The sequence below is a fragment of the Alligator sinensis genome, unplaced genomic scaffold (genome assembly GCF_000455745.1).
Source record: "Alligator sinensis unplaced genomic scaffold, ASM45574v1 scaffold941_1, whole genome shotgun sequence".
NCBI lineage: Eukaryota > Metazoa > Chordata > Crocodylia > Alligatoridae > Alligator > Alligator sinensis.
In genome coordinates this window covers 2,026,365-2,038,654 of record NW_005842163.1, presented here as the reverse complement: position 1 = coordinate 2,038,654, position 12,290 = coordinate 2,026,365, and the positions used below count along the sequence as shown (strand labels likewise).

The 12,290-nt window shown below is 40.5% G+C and overlaps 1 protein-coding gene across 4 annotated transcripts in view; it reads left to right on the top strand.

Annotated features, from left to right (window-relative positions):
• MYSM1 (Myb like, SWIRM and MPN domains 1) overlaps window positions 1–12,290 on the top strand; it is a 29,273-nt gene extending 16,983 nt beyond the window's left edge. For 2 of the 4 annotated variants that reach the window (XM_014520860.2, XM_025206582.1), the window contains 9 exons: window positions 3,032–3,120; window positions 3,661–3,715; window positions 3,804–3,854; window positions 4,728–4,802; window positions 5,338–5,526; window positions 6,416–6,548; window positions 8,271–8,376; window positions 9,061–9,118; window positions 10,130–12,289. In XM_014520860.2, the coding sequence (XP_014376346.1) occupies window positions 3,032–3,120; window positions 3,661–3,715; window positions 3,804–3,854; window positions 4,728–4,802; window positions 5,338–5,526; window positions 6,416–6,548; window positions 8,271–8,376; window positions 9,061–9,118; window positions 10,130–10,297 (924 nt within the window). In that variant the 3' untranslated portion in view covers window positions 10,298–12,289. Of the gene's footprint in view, window positions 1–3,031; window positions 3,121–3,660; window positions 3,716–3,803; window positions 3,855–4,727; window positions 4,803–5,337; window positions 5,527–6,415; window positions 6,549–8,270; window positions 8,377–9,060; window positions 9,119–10,129 lie in introns of all 4 variants that reach the window. The other 2 variants (XM_014520862.2, XM_014520861.2) reach the window with 2 other exon arrangements.

The window sequence follows — 12,290 nt, the reverse complement described above, 5'->3', positions numbered from 1 at the left end:
ACGAATTTGCATACTGGTGGCGGGAACTCTTTTGCACCGTGCATTCCTCTTGCAACTTGAACAATGCACTCTGCAAAAGAAGCTGCAGAAAGGCGGGAAACTCGTCCCTGCACCGGGGTTTTCCTCTGCAACAGGAAACTCTCCTGTGCAATGAAGCTGCAACTTGGCAGGGATAATTTTGATGCCGAAGCACACACAAAATCATGCCTTCGGGTCATGACAGTCTGAAGACCGTGGCTTTGTGTAATATCCTTTCATTGCAAACTGATATTAATATGTTGCACGAGAATGAGAGGGGTGGTGAGTGAGAAGCTGACCAGCTCTGCCCTTTTCCCTGGGTTTTTTTAGCTTTAAGATAGGCTTTTATAGAAGGAAGACTGTGTGCTTAACGTGGGGGAGAATCGACACATTGGTGACATACCCAGGAGCCCTCCAATTTTATTTAGTCATTGACCCAGCTGTTGAAAGACCAGGCGTCTTTTTTTTACAGTGGATGCTTGTAAATAGCATGATGGTGTCACCATATTATGTTCATAAGCAGCTGCTGGTGTTATAGGGAAAGTCATCTGAACACATGGTAAGGAAAATGTTGCTAGCTAACAACTGTTGCTCTTCACTGTTGGTGCAAGCAGATGTTGACTGCAGCCTAGTAAGGCAAATCAGTTATAGGAGTGAGAGTAAAACTTAGGCCTTTTGGGTTTCCAGCCCTTTACTTATTCCCCTAGGTCAAGAATGTAGACAAATAGTTTAACTTTTAAGCAGCAGTGCTAATGCTAGCACCACCTTGAGTTGTCTTAAGATAGCAGTGCTCAACCTTTTGGCTTTGTGGGACAGATGAATGGGGTGGTGCTGGTCCATGTACCCACATATCAGGATTGGGCCCTGGGGGCTTGGCACTGCTCCGTTCCCATAGGATTGGGTTCCAAGGACCTGGTACCACTCCCTCCCACTCCCATGTACTGGTATTTTTCTCTAGAGGCTTGGCATTACCCCCTCCTGCTCCAGTGTGCTGAGATTGGGTTCAAGGCTCAGCACTACCCCTTCCTGTCCCCGGGAGTTTGGTGCCACCCCCTTCCTCCTGAGATTGTCTTCTGGGGACCTGACACTGCCCCCCTCCTGCCCCAGCATACTGGGATTGGGTCCTGGAGGTCTGATGCTGCCCACACCTGACACTTTATGAAGGATTTAACTATTCTACCAACATCATGCTGGGATCAGGCACCTAATTCAGCTTGCAGGGCCCAAGGCTTCCCATGGGGCTGGAAATTTGACAGTGGGAGAGAGTGGTAACCAGTTTCCCACTACTGACCTTCCAAATGTATGGGGAGCCCAGTGGGTTGCATGGCACAAGCCCACAAGCCAGTCTGGCCTGCGGACTGGTGGTTGAACACTCCTGTCTTAAGAGAGCCAAAACTCTTTAAGTTTTCCTGAGTTCAGAAGTACTTTCCAGTGCAGATGATACTAAAATATTTAACTGTTCCTTAATATCAAAGCCAGTTTTAACTATACAGAGAAATGTCTCTTGTGCATGCATGCTCTTACTGAGCTAATTCTACAGTGACTGCATAAACTACACATTATCCAAGTCTTCCTGCGTGGAAAAGTATTTTGCATTCAACTTCAGAATTTCTAAACTGCTTTCTAACAATTCAGGCTAGTTATAAACGTTATTCTTATCGCATGCTAAGCATGCAAAAAGTGCTTTACAGTTGTAACGGAACAGACATTCATGAAAAATAAAGTGCTTTAAAAATGGCGGATCTTGCTCTGAGTTAGCCCTGGATGGATGTGGTATCAGACTAAAGCGCTTTACTTTAGAGCATTTTTGAATGTCTGTATCGCATCCCATCTTGAGTCAAGGTAGGTCACATTCCCCTAGCATCCCAGGGGTCCCTTGTTGCGTGGTTTGCTAGATTTGGCCAGTGCTCATCTGCTCCAGGCAAGCACTGGCGTAGCCCCACCTCTGGGCTGTCACAGAGAGGAGACAAAAAAAGCTCTGTCTCCTCTCTGCACAGCTGGGTGAGGGATGGGGGAACAGAGCACCTGTGCTATGTTGGCCCCTCTAGATTGCTGGTTTTGGGGAAGGGGGAGGGCTTGTGCCGGGTCTGTGGGGCAAGAAGGCTGCCTTCCCTCACCCCCAGTTCCCAGCTCAGCTTTTTGCTGTGTTGGGTAGCCCTATACTACAGCTGTCAGGAGGTTGGGGTGGGGTGGGGAGGGAGTCTGTGCTGCATGGGTCCCCCCCAGTCCCTCACCCCCAGTTCCCAGCTCAGCTTTTTGCTGTGTTGGGTAGCCCTATACTACAGCTGTCAGGAGGGTGGGGTGGGGTGGGGTGGGGAGGAAGTCTGTGCTGCATGGTTCCCCCCCCAGATTGCTGACAGGGTGGCAGTGCTGGGGAGAGGGGCCACACTGGCAGTCTTCTGGGAGGTGTGAGAGCATCCCCCCGCCTGCTGACCTCAGTCAGTATGGTCAGAAGGCTCTGGTTCCCCCCCGCCCCCAACACTGAAGAGCAAACCTCTGTTCAGTTCGCTCCCACTCTTATACCACTTTAAGAAAAGTGCAGTAGAGTTTTGCAAGGGGTTTTTTGAATGTCTGTACTTAGTCTAAATGTTTGAATGACTTTGAATGTCATATAAGACATAACACGGGAACCAAGAATTCTCTTTGGACAGAGACAAAATGTGAAAGTGTAATTTTTTTTGCCCAGCTGGATTATAGTGAAAACTGTTCTTATGACTTTAACTGTTATGTTTGCCTCGTGTATATATAAAAAATGCCTGCTATTTGCTCAAACCTGGGTTAGATTAATCAATAGATGATAGGAAGCATGTCTTGCATCTTCTGCCAGCTGAAGCTGTTTAATGCCTCTGTTGCTGTTGTCACATGATATATGCTGTTTCAGTGTAGGTACAATACCAAAATTACAAACGTGGCACGGTGAAACTATTCTGTGTTTTGAGATACAGAAATGTGTTGAGCTCGCCTAGCAATCCTGACTGAGGCACTATATAATTGAGATGAATTTTTTTTTTAGCATCTCTCTGCTGAAGAGCTAGCCAGAAGAAGAGAGGAGGAGAAACTTAAACCTGCAAAGCCTTCTAAAGGATCAAGACAGATGAAAAGGTTTTTCTTTTTAGATCTGTGTGTCTATAATACCCCTTTTGGATAAAGGTAATATTAGTAAGCTTGTACACATTCCACAATTTGGGATGTAAATTATTACTGTGTATATTATAAAGTAGTGGTTCTCAGCCTTTTTTAGACTTAAAGCACCTCTCCATAACATTTCTGAATTTAGCAGTACCCCAGATTCCAGGAGATGTGCAAGGCCAGACCAGGAAGCCCGTTAGGTTTATGTGACCAAGGATCTTGAAGCCCCCTGGGGTACTCAGGACCCCGGTTGAGACCCACTGATATGAAGTCTGCTTTAGAGTCTGGATTTTTAAGGAAAATTTATGCTGCAAATATAAATTACAAAATTTGCCACATCATTCCTGTGTGGGAAGCGAGGTTACAGTAACTAAACAGTCATTCAGGTGATGAGCAATTTCACTGGTAAAAGAATTCAGATTATGCCTACCATGTCAGGGAGGTAATAATATTCATCTAAAGACAGTGCTGCTAACATTCCTGCCTTTTTTGAGATTTTCTTTCATTTTACAGTTCCTTTGATCCCTTTCAGCTGATACCTTGTTGTTTGTTCACTGCAGAAAAACAGGTATGTATATATTAAGGGAAAATTAGGAACATTTCTGCATTTTCCTAAGCTATCTATTTTATACTCATGATCACGTATATTGTTTCAGGAACCATTTCAGGTGAAAGTGGCTTCAGAAGCACTTCTAATAATGGACTTGGTAAGGATTTATCATTGTTTACAATGAACCGTGATAGATGTTTTGGTATTTCCTAATTTTCTCCAGCTAACTTCCTTCCCATTCAGTGCTAAAACCAATAGTTTGCTATTGAAGAAACTGGAAATTGCTGCATGTCTCTTTACAGTTGTGTGTAATGCTTCTGCAAATCATCTACCAGCATGAGTGGCTGTTAGTGCCCACTCTGTTTTCAACTGAAGTCAGCTGAGTCTGATCATTGACTTGCAATAAAAGCAGTGGCAAACCTTAGTCATATCCCTACTTCTCACAGTCTTCATCTTCTGTACGGGCAGTGGCTGCAAAATAGACGCCTCTTCAATGTGTACTGCATCCTTGGGATCATTTTTCTGTTTGCCTTGTAATCTAGAAGTTCGATACTGGCATATTTTCTTTTATGCCAGCCATTTCCAGTCTGCCCACTTACAACACAGTGTTTCTGTTTTTTAGAAGTGATGATTTCTCCAAGTAGGAACATTGTGCATTGGTAGATATGGTACAGCCTCATTATTACAGAGCATGCCTTACATGAACTCTCCCAATGGCAGGAACCAAGTTTTTCATTAGGATGAGCAAATTGACTGTTGCCATTATAGTGAACATCCTCTTTATTGAATTTTTTTTTCCTCACTCCCATGGGGTTGTATTGTATACAAAACACATGCATGCCTAACAAAGATATCTTTACTTATTAGCTTTATATTACACTAGTCATTGTTCAATTTTTTTCTCAACCTTATTAAGCAACATATGTATTATAATTATAAAGAATATTTAATTATGAAAATCCAAGATAGGAGCAATTACTAAAAATGGTTAACAAATATTATAAATAATGCTTTTTTATTGTATCTTCAGCACTCGCATGTTTCTATGGCAGAAGTAATAGGCTTGTTAGGAGGAAGATACTCTGAGGCTGATAGAATTGTTGAAGTAAGTTTTTATGTTATATTTCTTTTTCATTTTATTAAAAGAATAGGTTAAATTTCTTTGTGTTTAACAGTACCTGTTATTTGCATCTATACAGGAAGTAGCATTCCACAGATTACTGAACTTAGTTTTAAAACAGATTTGAAATTCAGAAGTCAGTTTTTGTAATCTTGAAATTACATGAATTTTTGAGGCAAGGATATTTTATAGTAATTTCTTTTATTGGACCAGCCAGTTAGATGGGATAGCTATAATGTATATCAGAATGTCTTGCATTCAAAAGCTTATCTATTTCCTATCCCATTTACACAGGTGGTCCAATAAAAGATATCACTCTAAGAAACCCTTGCCTCTTGTATAATTTCTGGCTCTTTATGGCTACAACATCACTCTTATGCTCCTTTGCATTTTTAATTAATTTACAGAATACCTAGTTGTCTGTTCTCCTCCTCTTCCCTAAGAAATCTAGTGCTTAACACTGATTGGATTTAAATGTGCCTCTTGTTCCCATTTATGCATATGGGGATGTTGTTTACAGATTTGTGCAGCTGAACCATGCAATAGCCTAAGTACGGGACTACAGTGCGAGATGGATCCAGTATCTCAAACGCAGGCTTCAGAAACGTTGGCTGTTAGAGGATACAGTGTTATTGGGTGGTATCACTCTCACCCTGCCTTTGACCCTAATCCTTCAATCCGAGATATTGATACTCAAGCTAAATATCAGGTAGGTATTCTGTGCATATTTTAAAATGTATCTATTATTTAATATGCATCAATACAATAATGGATATGGCTTGCACATTTGGAAACTGTTTAGGTTGTACACTGATTTGTGGCTTTCAGGGCACTAGGATTGTTCATTTAATTGAAGTTGAGTAATAAAATGAGGGTAAATACAGGCTACATTTTTACATATGCATGATTTCATCGGTCTTTCAGATTTTTAAGGGTATACCAGTGCTCCTACCTTGTACTGTGTGTGTGTGTGTGTGTGTGTGTGTGTAGGCAGGCAGGCAGGCAGGCAGGCAGGCAACCATCTGTCCTCTGGATCATGGTGTATGCATACAGTCTAGCTAGGTGCCTGATGAATCTGCTCGCACATAGTCCTGCAACCATCGCACCAAGACCTTTGACACGTATGCTGAGGCAAGAGTATGGAGGAATGGAGGCTGTCCAAAACTTACCATCTCCCCTTCAGACCATTGAGACAGCATCCAAAGGCCAGACCAAGTCCAGATGTTCAGTGCCTCAATGGTTGTAGCTTCTGCCCGAGAGCAACAGATAAGAAAAGAACTGTTGCTGACTGCCTGGTGTCTCAGAAATGGCATGTTTCTGTCAAGGTGATGTCCCTTAGCCTTTCTCCAACCTAGGAGTTACTCACAAGGCAATGGAGGCTAGGGTTTTGAGGCACCCTGTACTCACCTTGGTCTGGAGGTTGCAACATTATGGTATTTTATAGGACCTACCCCACCATGAGTGGTACCACCAGGCCTTCCATTCAGTTTATGGTCAGACCCATACTGTGTGTGTGTCTAAATAAATAACAATAATAATTATTTATACTGCATTTAGAAAGTATTAAGTAGTTATTTTTTTTCCCCTTTTTTCTTTAGAGTTATTTCTCCAGAGGTGGTGCAATGTTCATTGGAATGATCATAAGTCCTTATAACAGAAATAATCCACTTCCATATTCCCAAATTACTTGTCTCGTTATTAGTGATGAGATTAGTTCTGATGGCTCCTACCGTAAGTATCTGAACCTATGCCCCTTTCTACAGGTCTCTTAATGCTTTTGGATTTAACATTATACATTTAAACTAGGCTTAAAGTCCCTTTGATCTTTGAAGCTAGCAAATTTTCCAGATAATGGAAGCCATTTAAATTATTAGTTATTTTTGTAATCTTAATTTTCACTTAAAAATGAATAGTTCGGTACCTTCATGGATGTGCAGAAACACTACCAAATGTAAAAAGGTGTACGGCTGTCTTCCTGACTGCATACTGACATCTTTAAGGGAAACAAATAGTCTACCTGGACACTTCCTGAGTACTCTGGGCAGAGTGTGGATCACTTGGTGATCCTTGATTACTCTGCTGACAGTCTTACCTGGCACAGTCCTGCCACCTTGACTTTCTTGTGACTTAGAGTTAAAGTACTTGTTTAGGCTGCTTGGCCTCAGTAGTTCTCTTCCATTTCTCAGATGATTCGGTAGATAGCTTCACGTGGCAGATTGGTGCAGGAAGCAATAACCTTCATCCAGAGTGTTATTTGCTAGCCTTTTGGAAGTTTAATTATAAGGAATTTACAGAATGTTAACAATGGAGATGGAAATCCCAAACATAGATGGTTATTTTAAAGAAAAAACGACTCCTGTGTTAATTTAAAAATCACAAAATTTGGTACATAATATATTTTTGAAGTAATTTATGGAACTTCATTGACTGATTCCACATGGGTCAGTGAAAGTTCTCTAATAACTGAAGTTTTCCACATTTAACTCTGCTTGTAGCCTCTGTAAAGCAGGGAAAGTAATTTCATTTCAAAGCCAATGAACAGAAATTGGAGTTCCTCATCCATCATAGGTGTTTTAATTATGCGTTATCCTACTGTTGAAAATCCACTTTGCACTGGTTTGAACATTTTTCATATCTGCAATATTTTCAGCTAGTAAATTGTAACAGTTGTCTTTTATCTTTCAAGGTGTTGACAGAAAGCAGGTGAATCAGATCATTATATTCTTATGGTTTTGAGAAGACTTGAATTTAATGATTTTTTTCTCTGGAATTTATCTTCTTTCTTTTTGGACATGTGGCCTACTAATAAGTCTCCTCCGTTCTTTATAGGTCACTACCTTCATTTGCTAATCTTTTACATATAACCTCAGTAATTTGAATACATGCTTTAAAACTGATTTTTTTTTTCTGGATATTTTTAAAGGCATCATATTTCTGGTGCCTTCAAAGATATCAAGACCCACCTCCCCTAAATTTAGAGTAGTGTCACTATACTGACAATCTTACATAGCAAAAGAAACTAAATGTTGATGGGGGGTTTTTTTGGTTTTATACTCTCTATATATGCCACTGAGACACTGGCAAAGGTATAAGACATATAACTTAAGTATGGGAAATTGGCAATTTAAATTATAACGTTTACTTAGTTTTGCAGTTTTCCTTTCTCAGAATTTTTCATTTTGTCAGTCTGTGTGGCAAGGTTTAATTCAAAATAAAATATATTTGTTATAATCTGTCAGCGTTCAGTTTTCTGCTGAATTTAAATTTAGAGCCTAAACTATTTCTTGATGTCTCTAACTCTTTAGTATTTGCAGCTACCAGGTTTCCAAGTTATTTGCAATAACAAGCCTAAGTAAAGAATGGACAGTTGAAAGAGAGAATATTGCTTCCAGGTTTAAAGAGAGTGCTGGATGTAAAAGAAAAAAATGATGATCTTATTTTAATGGATTACAGGTCTCCCCTACAAGTTTGAAATACAGCAGATGTTGGATGAACCTCAGTGGGAATTAGTGTTTGAAAAAACAAGATGGATCATCGAAAAATACCGGCTTTCACATAGGTGTGTGACTGCTGATAACAGGGGTGGGTGCTCAAATTACCGTCCACAGGCCAAACGTGGCCCACGGAGCCTTGGATTCCAGCCTGCAGGGCTCCCAACACGGTGGGAAATTTGGCTGCTGGGGAGCAAGGGCAGTCCTGCCATTCTCCACCCCTGCCTCTGCAGCTGCAAGGGCATGGATGGCCCCCCTCCCCCCCCCCCCCCCCCCCCCGCAAAATTACAAACCCAGCAGGGGGGGGCCAGGACCCTCCCCCACACAGCCAGATTGGAGCCATTCCATGCCCCCTTTCCTTCGTAGCCAGGTTGGGCTGGGCTGCACCCCCTTCTCCCTGCAGGGCTGGGCCATGCACCTTTCCTCCCATAGGCCATTGTGGGCCGCCCCTGCCCCGTCCTGACTCACGGGACTAGATAGGGGCTGGGACACAGCCCCTCCCCACCATAGAGCCACGTTGGAGCAGGACCAAGCCCCCTTCCACCATGCAGCTGGATTGGGGCCAGGCTCTGCCCCCCTTCCCCCTCTGACTGGCTGGATGGGGCCCTGCCAGATCCTGCCTGTGGAGGGATCAGACACAGTAAAAAACATTTTAAAAAGTTTGAGCACCACTGGCTTACAGCATTGCTTTTAAGATGAGCTAAATTGCAACTTTTATGTATGATCCAGTGATCTTGTATTTCTTCCAACAGTAGTGTCCCCATGGCTAAAATCTTTCACAGAGATTCTGACCTGACCTGTTTGCAGAAAGTAAGTATTTTGACTTTTAAAAATATTACTTTGAGTTACCTTAAACCATCTTAAGTTGTAACCAGGAAGTCACAGCTTTAGGCCAGTTGCAATAAATAAATAAGCAGCTCTATTTTACTATAACGAGAATGAGGTTGACTTGATATTTCCAAACTTGCTGTTTATTGCTGAGGTTCAGGTCAATGATTAAAGCCATATTTAAAGTATTGACTTTAAGTTGGTAATAGGAAAAGAGCAAATTGTGGTCTTTTCTGTGTTTGACTGCTGTTAGGATCAGCAAGAATTTTATGCGTGTTGAGAGAAGAATAAACTCCTACATCTTCGTTCTGCCGTTTTAAAGTGGTGTTGCACCATGTTTTGCATGCATAAGTGAGATTTTTAATTTTCCAGTCCATGTAATCATCTTTATGACATTTTAAATAACTAAAGCTGTAACATTAATTGCACAAACAAGACAGAAAATTTGCCCAAAGCGAAAAAGCACATAAACAGCAGACATACACAATAATTGTATACCCTTATTTTTCTCCCGACATTACTTGTAAATTTAAGTAGGTTATGAACAAACTGAACTGATAGAAAGATCTTAACCACAAATTATACATTAGTTAAATTCAAATGACTCTTGTGCATTGTATATTTTCTGTAGAATATATATCCTTTACTGCCAATGAGATTATTTTAGCCTTGTACTTCATAGCCGAACGTTTTAGCACAAGCTGATTGCCAACTGAGAGCATGAAGAATTTTTCTTCATGGCATAAAGCTATGTTTTGCTTTCCTCCAAAGGAACAGCAGGCAGCTGTTAAGAGTCAGGACCTGTAAATAAGGGAATCACTGGTCTGTTTTGCTAGGAAAAGTCCTATATATGCTTTAAATTGCAGTCTGCAAACCTGCTAATGAATTAAGGTTTATTCTTAGAGTATTTATCAACTACTGCTTCTCTGGGGGTTTCTTCCTTCTTGACTTGGTTTCTGAATTTGAAAATACTACTTTTCTTTTTTAAACCAGCTTTTGGAGTGCATGAGGAAGACTCTGGGCAAGGTAACCAACTGCTTCATTGCTGAAGAATTCTTGACTCAGATAGAAAACTTGTTCCTTTCCAGCTACAAAAGTGAGAAGCAGAATGATGCAGCTGATGAAAGCAAGAGCATGTGTCCAAATGAATTGCTAATGTGATGCCTTTGTCAAAGTGGAAATTTCAGTTGTTTGGACTCTCCTCCATTGTTTCAGCTTTTTCAACATTGTCTTGGTTGACAATAATAGTGATCGAATCTGGTGTCTCTGAAGTGCGACTGTTTCAAGACATTTTGGAAACTGCTAGCAAAAATATTTTGATTTCCATATGAAACTTTTAATATTTCCAGTCAGAAAAATAATCAGGTAGTATTGTACACTTTATAACTACTATTTAGGGGGGACATGAGCCAAAATAAAGAGTATTATGCTTCAGTCCTTACTGGAGAGAGTCCCCCCCCCTCAATGTTTTGGTCTCAAATTTCTCTCCTTTTCTATTGTTAAATACACAGGTATTACATTTGGAGTAAGATGTGTGCATCAGGGGAAAGACATTTGCTTTGTGTGCTCTAATTTTGGGTAATTCCATGGACAGGAATGGTAACCACTTCATTGAGAAGTTTTGTTCTCTGGCTGATTTCCCCCCCCCCCCCTCAACTTTCCTGCTCTCTACTCTTACATTTATCCTCTGCTTAATCCAGTTCATTGTTCTTCTCTGAGCTGTTACACACAACTGTTTTCTGGTAGATTGTTATGATTTGTCACTTCTGGCTGCCAGTGTTTCCAGTGGAAACAATAACTCCTGCTTTATCACAGGTTGTAGTCTATCTGGTCTTCTGTATTACAGGGAGATAGTATTACCTTGTTCTATCAGATCATCATGATCTCTCTTCTAGCCGCCAGTGTTTCCTATGGAAACAATAGGTCCTGATTATTACAGGTTGCTACCATATGGCAAAATCTAGTGCCATATTGTGACAGCCAGAATGTTTGTCTGAAAAAAAAATTAAGGTGTACGCCTTTTGTATTCATATACATTCGGTGTTCAAAAATGCAGTTTAAGTAGTACGTGCGCTATTCATATCAGCTTTTGCCATAATTTTGTACAAACGATTATCTTTGTGTATATTAGAACTATATAAGCAGATTTGATTTATATAGAAAAAAGTTTCAGGAAACCATAACTTCCAGTGTGTTATCAGGTGCGTGCATCGGGAAGTTTTCTTCTTGAATTGAGAATAAATTGTTGATTTGTTTACACTTAATATATATTCTCTCTTTAGAGAGAATATAGCCAAAATGTCTGACTTGTTTGAAAACCATGGAGCAATCCAGAGCTTTGCTTCATTCCTGGAGAATGGGAAATTCAAACTAGTTTTTATTTATAGATTTGGCTGTACATAAAGCATGCAATTTCAGGTTCAAATCTGTAACTACTTCTACCAACCCTGTACGCTCGGATAAAATCTACGTTGACTTCTAAAAATAAATAGCACACCTTTTTTTGCTATTTTGAGATCACATTCTGGGTAAGTCTTTTCCCAGTAAGGTGAAACTAACTCCTGCCACGTTTTCTCTAATTAAGTTTAGTTCCTTTCATTTCGAAGTGAGGATCCTGATTATAGGAAGATACATGGACAGTTTATAATTGGAGACTTTTTTTTTCAGTCTGTATTCAAAGCCCGTGGACGTGATAATATTAGAGAACCTTCTGCTTCTCTGGATTGTGTAAATTTGCAGATAAGAGGCTTTATATACCAGAATGATGTGTATAGTTCATTAATTTAAAAAGTACAATCCTTGCAATCTGCAGACCTTTCATGGCCCCTAAATGGTGTATATTGTGAAATGTCATCTCTGGTATTTCCGAAGTAAAAGTATTGCATGGCTGTCAATATCTCTACTGGTAAACTCTGCCATTTGCTCACAGATGAAACTTCACCTCTCTCGACTTAAATTTTGGAGTGTTCCATAATAAAGTATTATGCTACCAATCTTAGTTTTGTATATTTTATTCTGAAACAGGTGTGTGTGTGTGTGTGTGCGCGCGCGCGCGAGAGAGAGAGTGCACTCACGTGCATGTACCTGTACTAAAATATTTTTTAAATAGTGTTTGTTCTTAGAAACTCTTTTCATCAATACTTAAAACTCAAGT